At 40.2% G+C, this 24,287-nt stretch overlaps 1 protein-coding gene across 4 annotated transcripts in view; it reads right to left on the bottom strand.

Moving 5' to 3' along the window:
- Positions 1–387: 387 nt before the first annotated feature.
- The window catches only part of CTTNBP2NL (CTTNBP2 N-terminal like), a 68,295-nt gene continuing 44,395 nt past the window's right edge, over positions 388–24,287 (bottom strand). For 2 of the 4 annotated variants that reach the window (XM_025405749.1, XM_025405759.1), the window contains exons 4-6: positions 14,693–14,923; positions 9,203–9,310; positions 3,546–7,836 (exon numbers count right to left, since the gene is read on the bottom strand). In XM_025405749.1, the coding sequence (XP_025261534.1) occupies positions 6,355–7,836; positions 9,203–9,310; positions 14,693–14,923 (1,821 nt within the window). In that variant the 3' untranslated portion in view covers positions 3,546–6,354. Of the gene's footprint in view, positions 1,238–3,545; positions 7,837–9,202; positions 9,311–14,692; positions 14,924–24,287 lie in introns of those variants that run through there. The other 2 variants (XM_025405769.1, XM_025405777.1) reach the window with 2 other exon arrangements.

Raw genomic sequence — 24,287 nt, 5'->3', positions numbered from 1 at the left:
CCCTCGGGATCCACACCTAGGGAATGGAAGCAGGATTGGGCAGAGGGAGAAGATGATCTGCAATATAGTCTCAATAAAGGTCTTAGGCAACTCTTCAGGTGGTTTTGAAGCTGAGATGAACCTTCGGAGTTCTCCTAATTTGGGACAAGAGGGTCAGTATAAACTTTACATCAATTAGTCTTTGAATTTGTTTTTTGGTTCGTTTTTTGAGACAGAGTTTTGCTGTTGCCCAGGCTGGAGTACAGTGGCACAATCTTGGCTCACTGCAACCTCTACCTCCTGGGTTCAGGCGATTCCCCTGCTTCAGCCTCCCAAGTAGCTGGGATTGTAAGTGGGTGCCATGACACCTGGCTTTTTTTTTTTTTTTTTTCGTATTTTTAATAGAAATAGAGATGGGGTTTCACCATGTTGACCAGGCTGGTCTCGAACTCTTGACCTCAAGCAATCCGCCTGCCTGAGTCTCCCAAAGTGCTGGGATTACAGGTGTGAGCCACCATGCCCAGTCTTTGTATTAATATATGAGCTGTCCAAGCTGATTTTCTTTCAGTGAAGGCAATTCCTATAAGGGGTTATATCTGAGGGCCACTTACTGTCAGCATTCCCTGCACCTAGGGAATTAAATTTCACTCCTGAAGGGGAACCCATGTGGCACATCCTAGCGTCTCACACATTGAGTTAATGAGTAGGATTCTTGTCAGGTTAAACAGGTGACTCCCCAGAAATAAGGCCAATCTTGTTTTAACACTTCCCCCAGTAATTTCTCAGAACCAACAATCTCACAGTGGTGTGGACAGAGCCACATGTTGCATGCTCCTTGTGCTCCAGTCTAACAGTGAAACAAACATTACCACTATTGGGAGAAGCTGCTGCCACATCCTTCGGAAGAAATAAGTCCTCTGCAAGTGTCCCAGAAGGACTCATCTGATTCTGTTCAAAGCTTAGTTTGCATTCCCCTCATTTGCTTATAGAGATTTAGAGGGTGTGAAGAAGGGAAATGGGTAGGAGAGGACATTGATGGGTAATATGCTATTTTGGCAACCGGTCCTTTTTCAAACTGCCTTTTGCGTGTTCCTAGATCTTCCCTACACGTTACCGGACAATGTATTGCAGAATGCTGTGACCTGGGAGCTCTTTCTTAGGTCAGCCCCAACCCTTGCAGAAAGCACTCACTGGTGTCTGTCAGTCTCCCTGAAACAGAACTCAGCTCTTGGGGACGTCCTGTGCCTCTGACCTTATCCTAGAATCAAGACAAGCCAATGAAAACAAAAAACAAACACAGGGACATGTTACAGAACTCCAGGTAAATAATGCCCTGGAAAGAGGAGAAAAGACATTCATTCCCTTTCCAGTTAACGTTTTCCTGCCCATAAAGAGCTGTGTTACCTCTGAGCTACCAGAGTGCTTTCACCAGAACCACCTTCAATAACTCTGTATGGTTTTATTTTTTTAGATGGAGCCTTGCTCGACCATCGCCCAGGCTGGAGTGCAGTGGTGTGATCTTGGCTCACTGCAAGCTCCGCCTCCCGGGTTCATGCCATTCTCCTGCCTCAGCCTCCTGAGTAGCTGGGACTACAGGCGCCCGCCACCATGCCCGGCTAATGTTTTGTATTTTTTAGTAGAGACGGGGTTTCACCGTGTTAGCAAAGACGGTCTCGTTCTCCTGACCTCGTGATCCGCCTGCCTCGGCCTCCCAAAAGTGCTGGGATTACAGGCGTGAGCCACCGTGCCTGGCCCTCCCTATGGTTTTTAAAAGCTCACCTGCATTATTCTATCAAACTGTTGCCTCTGGACTCATCATGTATCATTTTGTTAATGTTTTGCTTCCCCAACTAGATTGTGAGTACCCTAAGGGCAGGGAACAGGATTAAACTTGTATCTTTCTTAGTAACTACCTTGCTTTCTGGTTCATCGTAGATACTTAAAAAACACGTTGTTTGAGGGGAATTAATGATGTTTTGTTTTTGTTCCATTTATCTGACCTGATGCAGGTCTTCTAGGGGGGCTGTGGAGCAGTATGGTGTCCTGCAGGATATTCTAAACTTGCTCTATCTGAAGAATCACCAAGGCATTTATCTAGAGCTCCACCTTAGCCTGCTGAAATCAGAATCGCCAGGGGAGGAGCCTGGGAATCTGTATGTTTAACAAGAGCTCCAGGAGACTCTCATTTGGGAAATACCGGTAGTGAAAGAACAAAGCACTAGGATTTAAATCCTGGCTGTCATATGCTGAGGCTGCTTGTACAAATCTCTACCCTCAACTACCTCATCACTACACTAGAGATAATAACACCACACAGCACCCGTGTGAGGATTAATAAGGTAATATGTATGTGAAATCATTAGCATGGTGCTTGGTACTCATATGTAGGCACTCTTGACTCTGAATATCACTGACATTCTGCCAAACCAGTTTCAGGAGCTTAAGACATTTCCTTGGGTCAGAGGCAAATAGCAAGTTGTTGTGAAAGAACAGGTAAGGGCTACGAAGGACTGTTGCTCAAAACAGACTAGCTGCATCAGCTAGTCAGAGGATCCAATCTCCAGAAATCTTTATTTTACCTGGCTTCCCAGGTTATACTAACACACAGTAAAGTTTGAGAACCACTACTCCAGTCTCCTTTCTCCTCCTTTATTTTTACTAATGAATTGGCCATTGATATACAAATAGTGGGTGGACAGGCTCTCATTTCTCAACTAGTTTGATAGAAATTAAATTAAAAATTATTCCTGTGGAACAATGCTCACTGCCCACTTCTGATTCATTAGGAAAACACATCCTATTTTGAAGCCAGCGTTTCGAAAGACATTTGAAGTTCCATTTCAAGGACTACGCATCAGAAGCACTCCTTATGAATTCACACACACAGACACACACACACGCACACAAATTGACAAGGCAGCACTGCTGACAGGCTATTAAGGGAAACTGGATATAGCTACTATTTGTTGAAATGATCATTAATTGGCTTAAATGCTGGCAACATCAGATATGTAAACATCCACACTGTTTGAACATTTTTGTACATCAAAGGATTTTCAAGTGCTTCTGTCTGGCTTGCATTTGCTAACATTGCAGCAACAACAGCACTGGAGTAGTTGAAAAGGGTTGCATTAATCATTTGTAAAATGAGAGGGCAGAACAAGACTATGCTTTCTTAAGCAGGAATACGTGAGCCATGGATGGCTTCAGGGTCTTTGGATCCTATGAAGCCATCAAACAAATTTTGCATATAGGCATATTCATTTTTCTAGGGATAAACTTTATGTCTTTTCTAAGATTCTCAAAAAGGTCCAGAACCACCAAATGGTTTAAAAAATCACAGACTGGATTATTGTAAAGGCTTTTTCCAGCTCTAAGACTCTAAAGAAAATCAATGTTTTAGTTCCTTAGGGAGTCTAACCTGGATGGGTCATTGACTTCATTTGGTTTGTCAAAGCCACAGTCAAGTGCTCCCTCTATACCAACCCCTCTTCCCAACAAAATATGCCCAAATTGTGCCATTTTTCACTTTGTACAAACAAGACTATTTTCCCCCCAAACAGCATGATTTAACTTGTTTTAATGTAGTCTGTTATAAAAATGAAGACTTCTGCATGGTGTATTTGGCTTTACAAACGTTAATGCCTAGTTAATGCTTGTGTTATATGGTACACATCATTACAATCTGTTGGCCAGTAACAGCTTTTGCAACATGGGTTAATACTAAAATTGTGAATCATGGAACTTTTACTTAGCACACACACACAATCTACAGCAAACTTAAATACTAATCTATAATACCTAACTGGGTTATTGGATCCATTGCAAGATTGTGCTTATTTATCTCAGAAGATAGGCAACTAGCAAAAATACACATTTCTTTTGCATATCCCCACCCCCATATTACACTGTAAAAGAAATGCATTATTCAGTGCACTTCCTAAGAAATAAACTTCCTTATAGTATCTCTCTCTATATATATCTATCCCCAAACAAAGGAAGAGCACAATGCAACTTTTAAGATTACCATTTAAAGCAAAACAGACAACAACTCTCTGGCACTGTAGCCTCCTCTCCAGTTTAGAAAGTTTAACTATTTTACCAACACTATTCATTTTGGCTCTGCACAGTTTTATAAAGTTCAATGCATGATTGCTTTGGACAGTTTAAGATACCTCCTACATCATTTTGATAGACACCTTGGGGCATTAGTAGCATTTTTATTTTTCACGTATTTGCCTTTATCAAACTATAAGCTGTGGAGTTGCCAATATACTCCATTGTGATTTATACACTGATTTCCATCACCTGCCTTTTTACTATCAACTCTTATTAGACTAAAAGGAAATAGACTTAAATTATAGCAGGAGGTCAGGGCTGCTGGATAGATGTTGGCTAGGAGAATGTATGTGAGGACACCAAGGCTTCCCCTGTATGGACACAAAATCCAAATAACCACTGTGTCTGAGCTGGGTTGTGGATAGTCTTATTTGGCAGAGGGGGATAGTCATTATATTCTATGAACCTTGCCAGCTGTACTGGCCTACACAGTTGGAAAGTTTGGAGGCTTTTGTCCACATAGATTTGCTATGATGAAAATGACAGAAGTTTCTAGAATGAAAGAGGTTGCAACTTGGCAGCTTGCAACCTAAATCCAGCTGCAGAAGTGTTTGTTTAACCAGCACTATTTAAACATTTTAAAATCAGTTCTTGATATTTAAAAATGAGAATGTTTCTCATGAAAATCTGGATTTCAAAAAATGTGAAGAACTGGTTATCCTGGTTTAGCATTCTTGCATGGCAGCAAGCAGATGGAGCTGAACAGATGCCCTTTTTAAATGGGGCTTGGGCACTTCAGTTTGCCACAGCTCCCACTACTCCCAGCTGTTTTACACCGCTTGAGAGGCCTGTTTCACTCATTTATATGACCAGTTGAGTTTTGTGACACTGGGGCTAGTTTAGTTCTGCCTATTTATTTTTTTTAATAGAGATGGGGTCTCGCTATGTTGATGAGGCTGGTCTTGAACACCTGGTCTCAAGCGATCCTCCCATCTCAGCCTCCCAAAGTGATAGGATTACAGGCATGAGCCACTGTGCCTGGCCAGCTCTGCCTTTTTATGATACTGAAGATCTGGGCTTCATTTGGAATTTCCCCACCATCCTGTGGACAAAACTCCTCCTTTGATTGCGTCCCAGCCACATCTAGTTGCTTTGGTAGGTAATCTTAATGTGCAGTTCTACTTGTCCTTTATGCTATATTGCAAACTCCAAAGATATAATCACACTAATATTTATGTGTTTAAGTGTGTGTATGTTAAACATGTAAAGGGGTAATGTTTCTGTACAGATCTATGTATACTTCCCATTTAAACAAAAGTTAATTTGGTTTTAGAGATACAGATACCAGGTTCTGGCAGCTTGGAGAATAAGTGTAACAATTTGGTAAAACTTGTATAATTCTGACTTATAATATTACAAAGAGTGAATTTCAAGTTATTGCTTTTTGATTACAGAATAAAAATTTCATTCTGTTGCAAAACTTTTATACAGAATGAGTAACCATTTCCTATTCAAGTAACAGCAATCAGAATCAGAAGTTCCTTACACAACAGTAGATGTCTGAGACATTTTTTGAATGGAGATGTGATTTCATTCTGTTCAAGAACTTATGCAGGAAACTGGGGGTGACTCAATTTTTCAAAAGTACAAGAAAATCAGCACCCCAACTGATTTTCTCAGGAGGGTTTCTCAAGGGCTCTATAAAGCTCAGCTTGTGGTGAGTTCACACCCACCTTTAGAAGGATTCCCATTCTACATATGCAGCCTTGTTTCAGAACACAAAGCTTGTATTAAAACATTAAAAGAGAATCAAAAGCAGTGTTGGTTTTTAACATTCAAAATTCGCAGAGGATGTCATTTTCTGCAATTAAATGATCCATTTTGTGTTTTTTGCTGCAGAATCACATTCATATGGCAGTCATATTTCAGGCACTTTTAAAACATGTTCATCTGGAATAAAAATCTGCATGAACCACTTCTGCATAATTCAAAATGAGTGTTGAGTGATTTTAGTTCCCAAATAGATACCAAATCACCACCTGGTGATTTGCTTTCTTCATCACAACATGACGGTGACTGCTGAGCTTGAGACATCTTTGAGGTGCCTTTCTGGCTTCAGTAAAAAGATGTGAGCCATAAAAATCCAAACTACTCAGTTTCTACTTAAAAAATACAAAATGGTGAAATACACTAAATGTATTATACAGATGGTTTCAGTTACTATCAAAATAAATAACATAATCTGACTCAAAAGTCTGACTGAGCTCTTGGACGAAATCTGATGGAATGTCAAACGTGGAGACTCCCTCCTAGGGACTAGCTGCTGGTAGGCAAAAGTAACTCAACATCCTTACCATTTGCTACAACAGTATTGGAAGAGCAGCTGCTGGCAAGGTCTTCTGTGGTGGTCAAAGAGGCTGCCTGGGAATGAGTTTTGGTCAGTGGAGTGGTAGCAGATGGAGAAGGGGTGAGGCCAGGTTTTTTGGGTGGGATGGGTGGAGGGTTTCCTCTCTCAGCTCTGGGGATGGTTGGGGACTTGATTCCTGGAGACAGGGGGCTCAGGGGACTGGACACTTTCCCTGGAGTAGGTGAATGGCTTGTGTCACCTCTTGCATTGGCAGTATTGGCCAGATTTCGATAGTCTGTGCCAAAGGGAGAGCTGTTGGGAGAGACTGGCTTGATTGGCCCTTGTTGGCTAGTGAATCTGGAGAGCACCTGAGTGACTGTGTTTCGGGCCAGCTGCTTGGCGGCAGAGTTGTCTATGAGGGTGGGAGATAAATCCCTGGATGGAGGGCTTTGTAGGCCACTGGCTTGTTGCTCCTGATCTGCTTGGGACTGAAATTTGTGCCGAGCTGCATGGAACCGTTGGTTGATCCCTACTTGGTAGGATGATTGGTAGCCAGGGCTGCTAGCTGATGACCCTAATAAACGCTTAGTGAGTACCGGCGAAGAGCAAGGAGAGGATGTTAGAGAGGAGGAGGCAGTGCTGCTGGGAGACAGTGAGCTCCCACTGGAAGGGAGTGGACTGGGTATTGGGACTGGAGTCTCAATCCCCACAGGACACCCACCATTCTCCACTGGTTTCTCTTGGGCCAGTGCCACAGATTTTTCCCGTGGAGGCACTTGGTTTTCTACATTGTTGCCTGTAGTCAGCTCCCTGGTAGTTTGTATCTCTGGGTCACAATGGCCATTGGTTTTTGCATATGAGTAAGCAGGAGTGGCAGGACCAGGCAGCCCAGTGTTTGTCATCTTGGCTATGTTGCTCCCATGGGTTCTTTCTGCTGGAAAACTCTCTGTTTGGCAAAACACAGACATTAGCATGAGAGGCTCAGTTGCTGTGCCTTTGGACACAGTTACTGGTTTCTTCAATTGCTCATTAGGGCTACTGTGCTGGTGGGAAGCCTCTAGGTCCTTCACTATCTTCTTTAAGCTTTCCATTTCTTCTTTCAGAGTTTTGGTCCGGTTCTCTTCTCGGTTCAGTTTTGCTCTCAGCTGTTCCCTTTCGATGTCAAACTCTGACAACTGCTTCTCTACCTGGGCCTCAGTCTGCAAGCCTCTCTTTCTCTCAGCTGCCAACTCTTCTTCCAGCTTACTCACCCGGCTCTTCTCCTTCTCCAATTTCAGGCTCAGCTCTCCTGCCTTCTGTCCTTCCTCGGCTGCCTTGTTGGTGGCTTTCTTGCACTCAAGCACAAGCATGGATGAGAGCTGCTTGTGGCGGGAGCGCTCCTCTTCCAGCTGACTAGAGAGCTTCTTCTGTTCTTTTTCAAACTTTTTCACTTGGGATTTTTCAAATTCCAACTAGAAAAAAAGAAAAGAGAGATATACTGAAAAACTATGATCAAGGAGAGTGTCTTTGTTAGCTGTTCTCTGGTATACAGGATTAACATGCATATCACAGTGCTTAGATCAAGTATTTCCGAAGTTTTAGAACACCTAACAAAAAATGCACACACTATGATTTAATCTTTCTTTGATGATTTGGGAGGCACTTCTAGTTCCTGTACTGTCTTGGAGTGATTAGTGGGAATATGATGTATCTTTGCGTTTCATGTATGTGCAGAGCATCAGAACCAATCAAAACAAGATAACAGAAAGCTGTATCAACCACATTTTGTGATGAATGTTGCTGAAAACAAACCTTTTAAAGTTTCAGCAATAATTTTCTTGGGTCTTAGAAACAAACAAACACAAACAGTTGCATTTGAATCATACTTTTTTTTTGAGACTGAGTTTTGCTCTTGTCTCCCAGGCTGGAGTGCAATGGCGCAATATTGGCTCGCTGCAACCTCCGCCTCGTGGGTTCAAGCGATTCTCCTGCCTCAGCCTCCCAAGTAGCTGGGATCAGTCACGTGCACCACACCTGGCTAATTTGGTATCTTTAGTAGAGATGGGGTTTTTCCATGTTGGTCAGGCTGGTCTCAAACTCCTGACCTCAGGTGATCCGCCCTCCTCGGCCTCCAAAAGTGCTGGGATTACAGGCGTGAACCACTGTGCCCAGCCTGAATCATATTTTTTACATAAATATAGTCTGTTTTAATTGTCTTCCCAACCCTATTTGAGGCAGAGATTCTCTGTGAGAAGGTAAGGGTTGAAGAAACTCAGTGTTTTTCAAACTCTGAGATCCATTAACAGATGGGGAAACAAATTGAGCCATGACTAGAATTTTAAAAAAATATATAAATAGAAAACATCAATGTGTACTGTAGCAGTAGGGGTTATATATCATTTCATGAGATTTTTGTTTCACGCATAACTGTGTGTGTCTACATATACTGGGTTGTGACACAAAATATCATTTCTTACTAGGGGTTTTAAGTCAAAAGATTGAGAGCTACAAGCCGTAAGTTACCATTCCCCAAAGAGTGTTCTATGGAACAATAGTCCCACAGTGAGGGATCTATGCCAATAAAAGATTTTCTAAAACCATGGATTTTCTAAACACAGAATACCCTATCTTGTTCTTCAAGACTCACAATGTGCTTCTGCACACTAAAGATCCTAACTAAGTTAGAAACCTGTTTAACTTTGGTTAATCCAGTAGTTCCTAAACTTATTTGACCACAAAGCCCCTTTTTTGAACAATACCAATTGGCATCCTGCAAAATAATCTTTGGGAAATGCGATTCCAGGCAAATGCTACTGTGAATCCCTCTACCTTAATTACCTGTTGAGTCAGCCTCTCTCTTTCCTTCTCTAGCATGTAGGTGACATCATCTCCTTCAGCTGTATCCTGTGCATGCCGCTGCCTTTCTTCCTCAAGGTCTAGGATCACCTTTAAAGAATTTTAAAAATTTCATTTCCAAATATCAAGGAGTCATATTTATTAATACAACCAATACTAAGTGCCAAATCAGGCACCTAAGATAGTTCCAGAGATCAAACAAATGAATAAATGAAACCCAGCAAGGGCTATCAAGGAGTACACTGACTTACAGTGAAAGACATGAAAGCTCTGCGTTTAACAGTAAGATATTTACTTTACTTGAAGTATGCACAGAATGATATGCAAACAGAGAGAAGAGAGCAACTAATTAGCTACAGGGGTTGAGGAGGTTTCGAGAAATAACGGCAATTCCAAGAAACTGCAGGCAGTTTGGTGTTACTGGGGGCCAGGTGCAGGTGATGAAGCAAGACAGGATCACAGAAACCTGAAAGCTGAGATTTTCCTCTCAATGCTCAAATCACCGGAGGCACCAAAGAAGGAGCCTGAAATTCAACATTTCAAATAGGTGACATTCTAAGTGTGCCTTGTTTAACTAATAATATACCTTTTTATATAGTTAGGTAAGAGGTGAAAAGACTCTCTTGACTTCCTACTGCATGAAAAAAGGCTCAATTATACAGATCTTAAATGGAGATTTTTCATAAGGCCTTTTATTTAACCTGCCTACCCCTATTCCACTTATCCTGGTGCCAAAGGATTAAGCCCAATTTTAAGGAGAAGACAAATATATTTATTTTTCGAGACAGGGTTTTTGCTCTGTCACCCAGGCTGGACTGTAGTCGTGCAATCACGGCTCACTGCTGCCTCAGCCTCCTAAGCTCAAGCAATTCTCTCACCTCTCAGCCTCCCGAGTAGCTGGGACTACAGGTGTGCACCACCACGCCCAGCTAATTTTAGTATTTTTTGTAGAGATGGGGTTTTCCCATCTTGCCCAGGCTGGTCTTGAACTCCTGGGCTCAAGTGATCCACCCGCCTCAGCCTCCCAAAATGCTGGGATTACAGGTGTGAGCCATCACACATGGCTGAGAATATCAATTTAAGGTGACATTTTTCACATAATCCCATCTACAACTGCAAATACTCTGATTGCTTAGTAGCTTCTGCTCATGCTTCAGAAGTGCCTTGGCCCAGACCTCCAGGGTAGAGCACTCTTGTCCCAAAGGCCATTTCTTAGTCTTCTCACTAAAAATTTTTATGAGTGAAGAGAGAAAATTTTGTGGGACATGAAACCGCCCTATAAAAATACAAATGAGCTCATGCCTGTAATCCCAGTACTTTTGGGAGGCAGAGGTAGGAGGATCGCTTGAGCCCAGGAGTTGAAGACCAGCCATTTCTTTCTCCCCTTTCCCCTTTCTCTCTCCTTCCTTCTCTTCTCTTTTCTTTTTGGGGAGACAGGGTCTTACTCTCACCGAAGCTGGAATGCATTGGCGTCATGTCGGCTCACTGCAACCTTTGCCTCCTAGGCTCAAGTGATCCTCCCACCTCAGCCTCCTGAGCAGCTGGGACTACAGGCATACACCACTATGGCCTGCTGATTTTTTGTAGATAGGGTGTTGCCATGTTGCCCAGGCTGGTCTCAAACACCTGGACTCAAGTGCTTCTTCTGCCTCAGCTTCCCAAAGTGATGGGATTACAGATGTGACCCACTGTGCCCAACCCAAAACCCTATTTCTACAAAAAAATAAAAAATTAGTTAGGCATGGTGAGGTGTGCATGTAGTCCCAGTTACTCAGGAGGCTGAGGTGGGGAGGATCACCTCAGCCCAGGGAGGTGGAGGTTAGTAAGTCATGATTATGCCGTTGCACTCCAGCCCAGGCAACAGGGCAACAGAGTGAGACTTTGTCTCAAAAAAAAAAAAAAAAAAAAAAAAGGCTGGGCACAGTGGCTCATGCCTGTAATCCCAGCACTTTGGGAGGCCAAAGCGGGTGGATTACCTGAGGTTGGGAGTTTGGGACCAGCCTGACTAACATGGATAAACCCCATCTCTACTAAAAATATAAAATTAGCCAGGCGTGGTGGCACATGCCTGTAATCCCAGCTACTCAGGAGGCTGAGGCAGGAGAATCGCTTGAACCCAGTAGGCAGAGGTTGCGGTGAGCCAAGATTGTGCCATTGCACTCCAGCCTGGACAACAAGAGTGAAACTCTATCTCAAAAAAAAAAAAAAAAAAAAGAGTGACTGGTGCTGTGGTATGTGCTTGTGCTTGTAGTCCCAGATACTTGGGAGCCTGAGGTGGATCACTTGAGCCCAAGAGTTCCAGAATATAGGGTGCTATGATCGCACCTGTTAATAGCCACTGTACTCCAGCCCAAGCAACATAGCAAGACCCTGTCTCTCAAAATAAAAGAAAGAAAAAACATTTGGCACATTTCCTTTTTTAATCTAATTTTTCAATTTAATAGAAAGACATGCTTTTGGCCAAAAGTGGTAAGTCATATCTTCTCCCGTTTGAGAGTCCTCTAAAATTACAGAAATGGAATAAAAACACTAAAACCCCACAAAGACAAAGGAGAGAGCCTCTAGCAGAGAAGGAATTTTAATAATATTTTGAAGAAGAAAAGAGGCTGGAGGAGTGGTAACTACTTTAATTTGAAGGAGGGAAGCTGTTTTGCCTTGCAGAGCCCCAACGAGATGGAACGAGGTGGCAGGTACTACAGAGGAGAAGTGAAATGTAGAACAGAAAACAGGAGAACTGGCTCAAAGCCTGTTTTTGTTTTGTTTTGTTTTTTGTTTTTGTTTTTGAGACAGAGTCTTGCTCTGTCACCCAAGCTGGATTACAGTGGTGTGATCTCAGCTCATTACAACCTCCACCTCCCGGGCTCAAGCTAATCTCCTGCCTCAGCCTCCCGAGTAGCTGGGATTACAGGCCCACCACCATGCCTGGCTAATTTTTGTATTTTTAGCAGAGATAGGGTTTCACATGTTGGCTGGCCTGGCCTTGAACTCCTGACCTCAAGTGATCTGCCTGTCTTGGCCTCCCAAAGTGCTGGGATTACAGGCATGAGTCACCATGTCTGGCCTTTAAAGCCTGTATTTTCAGAATTATTTGTCCCTTCACACTGATTCCTGCACACAGACCATCAGCATCTGGCATCTGTCACATTTAGTATTCCCAAATCCTGAGCCTGTCACACTCAAGAAATAGTGTGACAGAGAATGGTGGTGGGAAAAGAGGATTAAATTTGTTCTGGGTAAGGGTTAAGGAAAGGGAGGTGGGGTGTTAAGATAACTAAATATGCACCTATACAAAAGAAAGTAATATAAAAGTCTAAAATTGATAAAGCAAGAGAGAACAGTGCAGTATTTAGAAATATGGAGGTTAGCTACCAAAGTGAATGGCTAAAAGAAAAAAGTGGTTGCCTGTGAATACTAGGGAGGATGGGGAATGAGAAGAGGTGGAATAGGAACCTCTGTTTTTCATTGTAAGCACAATGACCATGTAATTTATTATTCAAATCAGAACATTTCTGACAGTCAAAGGGAATATGGTTAATAACTAAGCCAAGGTGACAGGCATAAGCTGAGACTATGAGCACTCTAATTATAAGCCTCTAGGTACTCTTTGATTTCTAACAAAGTCAGCATTCTACTTTGATAAACCACTTAAACTTGAACTGGGAGGCAGAGGTTGCAGGGAGCCGAGACTGCACCACCGCATTCCAGCCTAGGTGACAGAGTAAGACTTCATCCCAAAAAAAAAAAAAAAAAAAAAAGAAAAAAAAAAGGTTGGTACTTTGTTTCAAAAATTTAGTACTTAAATTAAATTTAGTACTTAAAACATTTAGCACTGCAATATAGTATTAAGAAATTTTGAATTATTTTTAACTTCTTCCTCTCTCCAATCACCTAGAGCCACAAACTGTCCATAGTACACCTTCCATGGGCAGGAAAGCTAGCCCAACTAGCTTCAATACAACTCAGTCACCTCATGGATGAAGTGGAAATAAAGCCTGCCTATTAAACAAGAATGTTGTGAAGATTTTTTAGAGGATTATGTAAAAGCCGCCCCCCCGCCCCAAATTTAGGCAACTAACTCCCACCCATTGATAACCTTTTAAATTGGAGTGTAAATGTTTTCAGATTACTTCATTCTAATCAGAGGTTAAAACTTTTTTGGGTCCTGGGTAACTGGTAACTTGGAGAATCTAAAGCTATGGAAAAAATACATTTCCTACAAAAATACATAAACTCTGAACATTCTATTTTCTGGGGGATTGTGGAACATCTGAGGCCTATCCACATGGTTAAGAAGTTCCACTCTGGCCTTTCATTTGGCTTCTGTGAAGGGAAAGAAAAGATCACGTGCGAGACCCAGAGCCTAGAAAATTTATCAGATGCAATTTAAGCAGATGGCTCTAATACTGGTAACCAGAAAAGTAAGGTCCACCAAATTTTGCAGCTGCTAACCCAGTTTTTCAGATGAAAATGTTTCCTACCAAATGCACTGATAACTGCCTTGTTGGCATAAATCTAAACTGATAGTGTTTTAAAAATGAAGATTGTAGCCAAGCATCTTTTACAGGCCAAATTTGAGCAGTAAATAACAAGATGACAAGTTGGTGAATAAATTCACAAGCACTAGAATTCCAGTAAGATGAAGCAGAGGAAAGCACTGGTTTGCCTTCTTAGGGCTTGTTAGAAATGGAAACACACACACACACTCTTTACTGATAGGGTAGAACAGCTTTAAGGTAAGTAATGTAAATAACTGTAAGGTTTGTCTTCCTAATGTAGGGCTTGTTAAATATGGAAACACACACACACACTCTTTTCTAATAGGGTAGAACAGCTTTAAGGTAAATAAGGTAAATAACTGTAAGGTTTGTCTTCCTAATTTAGGGCTCGTTAAATATGGAAACACACACACACACACAACACTTCACTAATAGAGTGGAACACCTTTAAGGTAAATAAACCTAGGGACTGTTTATGGTTTCATGAGCAACAAAATGCAATGAAACTCAAAACTAGGAATAACAGGAATAAATGAAAATAATCTATTGGCTTCTGTGTTTATCCTCAGGTAAATTCTTTCTCTCCCTTGGATATAGCATGCCTCAAATACCTGTTAATCTTTTTATTTATCTCTTAAGTAAGCAAATAGAGAACACTCCCTTTAGCTACAAGCTTGGCCAAACCCCAAAGTTTGAATGATCAAGAACTGAAAAAACATACAAAGTGTTTTGGAGTGATATATCAAGAAGGAATGCCGTCTTAAATAATGTGTCTGGCACATTCTCTAAACTTAACACTTGGAATAAGCTGTGTTTTCTTTTCTATCTCCTGACTCTTACATAAACTAAGGGGCTTTTTGATACCCGCGAGATGCCCAATTGAATTACTGTGAAAAACTGGCAGCTGACAAGAAAGTAACAGGCATAATTTATAAAGACTTCACAAAGATTTACACATCAACTGAGGTGAACCTACCTTTCGGTGCCTGCTCTCAGCAGCAGCCAGCTGGGACAGCATGCGCTCCTGCATGTTCTTGCACTGCTTCATCACCACCTTAAGAATAGAGAGTGGGTTTGTGCAGACTGGTTGCTTTTCGCCATCATTTTTCTCCTTCAGTGTTTCAAAATCTCTCTGTAGAGCCATTAAAGGATCACTAATGTTATATTTTCCATAGCGTTCTTCAATGAAAGTATCTCTGTTTTGGGCCTGGGAAAGAGGAAAAAAAAAATAAGCATCTTGTTTTTTAAAACTACTGAGAAGGGGGTATTTGCTATCCAGTGGTTATACATTAAAGGTTGTGGTATTAGTATAAATGTAACCTGCTAATTACAAGTCAGATTGAGCCATCTAAAGAGACAGCATTAGAAAGGTGGCATGGTATATTAACAAGAACAAATACTTATAAAGCACTGGGTATTAGACATTGTTCTAAATATTTATAGTCATATTAACTCGTTTAAAATGTACAACCCTGTAAGGTAGTGCTATCATCTCGATTTTGCTGATGAGAAAACTATTCCTGGTTACTCATCTAGCAAGTTGTCTGAATTGGCATTTAAACCCAGGCAGCCCGGCTCCAAAATCTGTGTCCTTAACCTCTGTGCTTACTGCCTCTGCTTGTATCTGCTTATGAATGCTTATATTACCAGCAGATACATCTTATTTTTTTCCCATGTTATGGCACTAGCATTCCTAAAATATGTTAAGCACGACAATTTTATGAGTTTATATATTTAGAGACCTAACAAAATGCCAGCAGATATATATAAGTGTGCAAAATGTAAGTAGGATCACATTACAATCTAGGACGACTTGTGATCTGTACATATGAACCATTACTCAGTTGTTGATGGGTCAAGGAGGATGGAGGCACCTCACAACCAGAAATGCACACAAAATCTCTTCCACCTGCTGCCAAATTCCACCCCCTCTTCTTGTCTCTGTTTGGCTGTTACTTTCCATTCTCTTTTCTGTCTCTTTCAAGGCTTGATGAGCCTTGGGGATGTGCATGTAAGAAGGGGATGCAAGGTGGTGCTTGGAGTCTGGTCAAGGGCTTTAGCCCTGGGTACCCAGTTGGAAGTATAAGGATCAGGAGGTGGGTGGAAAGATATTCCTAGGCTTCCTTCCCTCTTTCCTTATCTCTGTAGCAAGACCTTGAAGAACTTCATATGAGCATCACATATTACACACACATTACTTTTTACTTATTACACAGATATTTAAAAGTTTCTTGAGATATTTTGCAATGAAAAATGAAGTGTTAACAGGGTTGAAGAAACTAAAAAATTACAGCAAAGTACTATGTAATTTAAGCTTTCAAATTAAATCTATTCATGAAAACTATTATTATTTATCCATTTTTAAAAACTGTTTAATCAGTAGTTATGTTAGCACCGCCATCCACAAATAGGAGCCTGTTTAAAAAGAAACGGAAATTTGCAATTCAATGGCTATGCTTTAATTTAAAAGAATCTTTAAGAAAATAATGCAAACATGGGGTTTCTTTAACACAGAAGTATTTCAGTGCTGAAAATCTGAAGACTTCTTCATTGACTGTTCAATTTAGGCCCCAGGAATCACTTAGCCTTATGGTAAAATTTTATGTTGTTATTAGCTGGCAAATATTCAAAGCAGTTAGAAGTTCGGGGTTTTACTTCTGGCTCGACTACAGCCATCTTACTTTATGACATTACTGGAGTATTTGGATGGTATTTGTATACTGGAAACATGAATAGAGAAATCCATTTCTTTAAGTTACTAATAACCATCTTTCTAGCCTTATTGTGTGTATATGTGTGTGTGTGTGAATTAAAGTGGGGGAGGTATAAAACACAGATTCTAAGACGAAACCTGACTTTTTTCAGCTCCAAGTTAAAAAGGAAATTCACAGTAAAATTTCAAAATAACCTCTAGTCCATTTAGGATGCAGAAAGAAAAGATCAACTCCTGAACCAGTCATTCTTTTTCTTATTTTAAAACATGGCGAATGGCCAGGTGCAGTGGCTCACATCTGTAATCCCAGCACTTTGGGAGGCAGAGGCAGGAGAATCACTTGAGCCCAGGAGTTTAAGACCAAACTTGGCAAAATAGGGAGACCTTGTCTCTACAAAAAACAAAAAATTAGCTGGGCATGATGGTATGTGCCTGTAGCCCCAGCTACTTGGGAGGCTGAGGCAGGAGGATTGGTTGAGCCCAGGATCTAGGCTGCTATGAGCTCTGATTATACCACTGCATTCCAGCCTGGTTAACAGAAGGAGAACCTGTTTCAATCAATCAATCAATCAAACATAGTGAAAATAAAACGAAAAAGCTAGTTATATTTTAAAAGCAACAGTGCCAAACAACATGGGACTCATCAATGTTTCCCTTTTACCATGTTTCTTTTAATGTCTTTAAATTCAGCTAAAAAACCTGAAATTGATTACCTATAACTCACTGAAAGCAAATTTTTTTTTTTTTTTAAGACAGGGTCTGGCTCTGTCAACCAGGCTGCAGTGTAGTGGTGCAAGCTCACTGCAGCCTTGACCTCCTGGGCTCAAGTGATCCTCCCAACTCAGCCTCTTGAGTAGCTGGGACTAAAGGCACATACCACTTCACCCAGCTATGTTTTTTTTTTCCCCACTTTTTTAGGCCATGTTTAGAAAAATAGAAAAGTTTAGAAAAAGAAGCAAAAGAAAAAATAATCTCTTTATGCAGCTGAAATACTACTTTTCTGTCACATTTCTTATTCATGATAGCCATTTCAGTAATGGTTAGTGATGGTAAAGGAATAATTATTGGCATTGTTGGTTTAGTAGGGCAAAAAGGAAATAGAAAAAGTACACCCAAATATTTTTAATAACCTTTTCCTTTTCAGAGCACCATGAAGAAAGTGGGATGGAAGAGTAGGAGCTAGACTACAATTCATGACCTTGACATCAGATCTGCTGAGAAGCTGTCTCTCTGGTCTGAGTAGTATATAGTTAACTAATCCCCAAAATATGACTTTTAAAACCCACACTGTGATTACCCTGTATAATTAATAAGCACCACAGAGTTATGAGTAATAGACAAAGAGCTTCTTTGGTGAGGTCTCAGCCTTAGAACAGTTGTTTGGCTGTCTGCTTTCTCTTGCAGTACTTCATAGTAATTCCATAATCACTTACATAGTAATTACAAGTTGTATAATACAGACAGCTTTGCCTGTAAAGGAAAAGGATCTGTGGAATAACCTAAAAAAGACTCCTTGTCAGAGAGCGATTCTCTTAAGTACATTCTAACATGGGATCAAATATAGGAAAGGTGAATTCAAAGTCTATATTTATTATATCAAACACTGAACTGGAACACGGAAGACAGAACATGGTATTTTTCAATCAACTTAATGATTCAATCAGGTGAACTATATGGATTACAGGTTTAATAGTATAAATAATAATAAAACCCCAAAACAGACATTAAGATTTGAAGAATGAAGAAATTTAATGGGGGTGTGTAATGATCTATTCCTGCACACCAATCACCCCCAAAGTAGGCAGCCTAAATAATAAACATAAAAAAAAAATCTCACAGTTTTGGAGGGTCAGGAATCTGGGGCTTAGCTGGGTGGTTCTGGTTCAGGGTCTCATGAGGTTGCAATCAAACTGTTGGTCAGGGCTGTAGTCATCTGAAACCATGACTGTGACTGGTGGACCCACTTCCACGCTTACTTACTCACATGACTGTTGGCATAGGCCTTGGCTCCTTACAAGTGCCAGCTTCCCACAGAGCAAGTGACCCCCAGACCCCTAAAAGAGACAGAGACCAAGATGCAAGTCCCAATGTCTTTTATAATCTAATCTTGGAAGTGACACACCATCATTTCTGATGTATTCTATCAGTCACACAGACCAACTCTGGTAAATTTGGGGGCAGACTACCCAAGGGTGTGAATATCAGGAGGTAGAGATCATTGGGAGCCATCTTGGAGGCTGGCTACAAGGTCAATGACTAGATGTGCTACTACTGTCATTTATATCTCATGTCAAAATTTGAAGACCAAACACCTATATTCAAAACTATCAAAGCTGGGTTTTAATATATTAATGATATTTCAGTTATTTTATAAGAAATTTTAAATGATCTTAGATTTATGTTTTGGGGGGGTTTAGTAATAAAAATAAAGTAAATTCAATTTTATTATTTTTAATCCAGTAACAACATACACTTTAACTGAACAGAAATTCCTACATTGTCAGAAAACATGATGGTCTTTGATTGCAGACAACAGAAAAATAAATGGCTGGTTAGACAGATTCAATAATAGAGGGTATTATCACAGCAGCCAGAGCACACTAGTCATCTATTACTCATTTATTTTTACTGTCACAGGCTGAATGAAACACACCACTACTGAAAGCTTAAAATCAAATCACATAATATTCTTAGAGTCGGCCATACTTGCTCTCCAGAAGTTTCAGTTGTGTTATTCCTAACTTCAAAACGAAATATGAAGTAGTCATCTCCACCCCACTTCCCAGGATAGCGTGTGTGTATATTCCAATCTTAAAGTAGGAAATCAATTTCTTTTTATTCTTTGGCACCAACATGAAAAATGGTTCAAAATCCAATAGTGAAGAATTAAGGCCCATTTAATTGGAAGTTTATATTCGACTATAAGGTTTTATTTTCAAGACTAAGGCTGGTACCATAACTGGATTAGGATGCATTTTTGCCACTAATGAGACCATTCTGAAGTGATATTTTAAAAAGTAATCAGCAATATGAACATCATAGGTCTTCAAAGAAATCTGAATACTTCATGTCAGGGACCAGAACAAGAATATGATTCCAAGCATTTGGTTAATGCTACCAAAAGCACGTTAAAAGGAATCATTTTCACATGCACATTGAACCTATTTATTGTCAAGTAATTCACACTATAGATAAGCTACAAATAGTTTATAGCAACCTGAGCAACTGGAAATAAAGCAAACATTCTGGATAAAGATGATAACAATATTGTAAGAAAATCTGGTTCTGGAAATTCCTTTACAATTGCTGAACAAGAACTAGATTTTAATGTTTGATACCTATAAGAGAGCTGATTTAGCCTCATTTAAATTAAACTTTAATTTTTGGAAAATAGTATAAAAATTTAACATGACAGTAAAGGGAGAAAATTTTCATGATTTAAAAATATTTCAGGTCAGGTTCAGTGGCTCACACCTATAATACCAGCACTTTGGGAGGCCAAGGCAGGCAGATCATTTGAGGTCAGGAGTTCAAGAACAGCCTGGCCAATGTGGGGAAACCCTGTTGCTACTGAAAATACAAAAATTAGCCAGGTGTAGTGATTCACACCTGTAATCCCAGCACTTTGGGAGGCCAAGGTGGGCAGATCACTTGAGGTGAGGAGTTCAAGACTAGTCTGGCCAACATGGTGAAACCCCGTTTCTACTAAAAATACAAAAATTAGCTGGGCATGGTGGCGCACGCCTGTAATCCCAGCTACTCAGGAGGCTGAGGCATGAGAATCGCTTGAACCTGGGAGGGGAAGGTTGCAGTGAGCCAAGATCGCACCACTGCACTCCAGCCTGGGTGACAGAGTGAGACTCTGTCTCAAAAATATTTTAACTAACTGTGAAATAGAATGAACTTCAAATATTCCCTTTGGAGTCAATCTGCAACCATAAATATTTATAAGAGCAATTATTTACATAAGGACTGATGACCATTTATTATTATTTGACTGAAGTGTACTAAATTCAAGACTAAAAATAGTTTTGTATAAATAGGTACAAGTGTGGCACTTCTAGCCCCTAGGCTGCTTGTTGATAGCATGAGAATATGAGTAAACAGGCTGGGCACGATGGCTCACGCCTGTCTGTAATCCTAGCACTTTGGGAGGCCGAGGCAGGTGATCACCTGAGGTAAGAAGTTCGAGCGAGAGCAGCCTGGCCAACATGGCGAAACCCCGTCTCTACTAAAAATACAAAAATTAGCTGGGCGTCATGGCGGGTGCCTGTAATCCCAGCTACTTAGGAGGCTGAGGCAGGAGAATTGCTTGAACCTGGGAGGCGGAGGTTGCAGTGAGCTGAGACTGCTCCACTGCACTCCGACCTGGGTGACAGAGCGAGACTCTGTCTCTTAAAAAAAAAAAAGAAAAAAAAAAAAGGAATATGAGTAAACAGCATAATGTAGCTGCTTCAACATTCAATTTCCAGAGTCCTGTGAAATGTTCTAATGAAACTGAAATCAAACGTGTTGAGATTTTTTTTTTTCTTTTTTTTCTTACTTGTTCGGTGTAGGTAGGTCGTTGAAACAAATTATATGTACATTCTGAACTGAGTCCATAATAATAACCTTTTGAGGTGGGGAAGAAAATGAGTTTAGGAATTCAACAAGTACCGAACAGATTAATGAACTAATAAAGGGAGAATGCTCTGAATATAAATTAAGAATTTTGAAGTATAATTTAAAAATAAATTATTTTTCGCCGAGGTGGGCAGATCACCAGAAGTTAAGAGTTTGAGATCAGTCTGGCCAACATGGTGAAACTCTGTCTCTACTAAAAATATAAAAATTAGTATGGCAGCACATGCCTGTAGTCCCCACTCAGGAGGCTGAGGCAGGAGAACTGCTTGAACCTGGGAGGCAGAGGCTGCAGTGAGCTAAGATCACACCACTATACTCCAGCCTGGGCTACAGAGTGAGACACTATCTCAAAACAAAACAAAACAAAACAAAAACCAAACAACTTTATTTTTTAGAGCACTTTTGGGTTCACCGCACAATGCAGTAGAAGATACAGAGATCTCCCATATATCCCCTGCCCCACACAGGCACAGCCGCCCCCATTATCAGTATCATCACCAAAGTGGTACATTTGTTCCAACTGAAAAAAGTATTATTTCAAATGATACATTAGATCCTAATGTCTTTTTTCAGGAGACTGTACATTTCTGAAAATACAATGAGAAGATGCATACCTTACACCATATACAAAAATAGAAATGCATCACATACCTAAAGAGAAAATTGCAATAGGCAAAAGTATATGAAAAAGTGCTCAAGTCATTAGGGATCAGGGAGGTATAAGTTAAAAAAATAAGAAGATACCACTATACAGCCACTAGAATGGCTAATATTATAGACTGACAACATCAAATGTTGGAAAGAATATAGAGTAACTAGAACACTCACACATTGCTAGTGAGAGTATAAAATAGTACAGTTACTTTGGAAACTGATCTGGAAATGTCTCATAAAGTTAGACAAATCCTACCTGTAATTCTACTTCTAAGTATTAAATATTAATCCAAAAGATATAAAAAGACATATCTACAAAACAGTTTTATACAATTACCTATAGCAGCTCTATTCATAACAGCCCCAAACTAGAAATAATCAGATATCAATCAACAGGAGAATAAACAGAATGTGGTGCATTCATAAAATGGAATACTAGACAGCAATAAAAAGGAACAAAGTGCCAGGCACAGTGGCTCAAGCCTGTAATCCCAGCACTTTCGGAGGCTGAGACGGGCGGATCACGAGGTCAGGAGATTTAGACCATCCTGGCTAACACGGTAAAAACCCCGTCTCTACTAAAAAATACAAAAAACTAGCCAGGCGTGGTAGCAGGCGCCTGTATTCCCAGCTACTTGGGAGGCTGAGGCAGGAGAATGGCGTAAACCTGGGAGGCAGAGCTTGCAGTGAGCTGAGATCCGACCACTGTACTCCAGCCTGGGCGACAGAGCGAGACTCCATTTCAGAAAAAAAAAAAAAAAAAAAAAAGGAACAAAGTGCTGATACATACAGTGACACTGATGAACCTGAACATCATACTGAACAAAAAAAAAGAGGCCAGGCATAAAAGAGTATGTTCCACGTGACTCCGTTTAGATGAAGTTGTGGAATAAACAAAACTGAACTATGGTGAACAAAAAATCAGAACACTGGTTTCCTCTGGGGACAGGGGGATGACTGACTGGGAACGGGCACAAGCTCCTGGTGTGATAAGAATGTTCTGAGTGTTGATAGGAGTGTGGGTTATGTGGATGTGTGCATCTGTAAAAACACACTGAATTGAAATGTTTAAGATCTGTGCATTTCACTATATCCAAATTATACCTCCACCTAAACAATGTAAAATGTAAATATATGTAATAAAAGTTAAAAGGAAACAAGTTATATGTAGTATATGTTTTACATACAGTATTTCCAAAACAGATAGGAAGGTCAAATCAAAGTAATTTTAACAATAATGCCAGCAAAAACAACAGAGACGTTAACACTTGAGCGTTTATTGCGAGTGCTGAGTATTTTACATATCTAATCTATTCCTAACAACATTCCTTATGAAGTTAACATCACTATTATCTTCATTTTGTAGAAAAACTGAACATTAAACATGTGACTTTCCCAAGGTCACAAAACTAATTAAGTAGTGAAGAACAATAAGTGGTATATATAGTTAAGTGCTGACTATGTTAGCTGATTGAGTAATACAGAAACACATTCCCAGGACTTTGAAGGAATGAATTTCAACTTAGTAGGTCTTGATCAGTAACTTAAAAATGAAACAAAACAGAATAAAAAACACTGCAGAGCACTGAATGTTACAAGATGCATTTTGAGGAACTTTTCTTCTAGCATAAGAATACAGATGTGTACCCTGTATTCTTATGCTAGAAGTACCCTGCAAAGTCTACTTTTTAATACGTGTTACTGTCCAAAAACTTTGAGAAACCCTAGAATGGAATGAAGAATGCAAGAAATCTGAATCCTGAATCTATCATTTTAAACAATTTAAGCTATATAAACATGGAAATTCTAACAGAAATGATAAGTAATCAGTATTATTGTTTTATTTTAAACTAACAAATGTTATAAAGTCTATAAACCAGGAGAGGTTTAGTCTAACATCAAATATACACAATGTAACAAAAAACAAACAACACAACACATTTCTGTGTTATCAGGGTTAAACAACCAAAATATTATTGGAGAAATCTGGGAAAGTTTTCTGGACTTGTGTGTGATTTGCAGAGTCTAGGCTTTGAATGGTTTGATTGAATACTTAATGTTTGCTGGGTACTGTGTATTATAAGTGACGTGAGTAATGACATGGGAATAGAGAGGTGACTATGTAAGATGTAGTCCACTGCCCTCAAGGAGCTTAAAATTTGCTAGACAAGTATAAGGCCTAACATCAGCAATGAACAAATAGCCTCTCTGTTTAAATGTTTTCTAAACGATATCATTAATGTTTAGAAGAACACCAAGTACAATTTATTTGAGATCGGAATTTTCTAAGACTTCGACTTTACATTCACAAGGAATAGGAAGGAAAAGGCCAACCCTGGAAGTGGGTGGGTTCTGGCAGATAAATGGAGCAATCGGCAATTTAATGAATTACAGGAAACACCATGAGGTGGCGGGGTTCGGGTAGGGGGCCCACACAACCCAAAACTCTCTCTGAAGTATTACACAATGAAGCCCAGCCTACAGACTATAGCTGTGTGTGACACTTTAAATTAACCCTATGAACTTGAAAAACCTTTGTTGGAGATGTGCTGGGCTCTTTCATTAACAGAGAGTGAAGAAA

This window comes from Theropithecus gelada, chromosome 1 (genome assembly GCF_003255815.1).
Source record: "Theropithecus gelada isolate Dixy chromosome 1, Tgel_1.0, whole genome shotgun sequence".
Lineage (NCBI taxonomy): Eukaryota > Metazoa > Chordata > Mammalia > Primates > Cercopithecidae > Theropithecus > Theropithecus gelada.
This window is presented reverse-complemented; position numbering and strand designations above follow the sequence as displayed.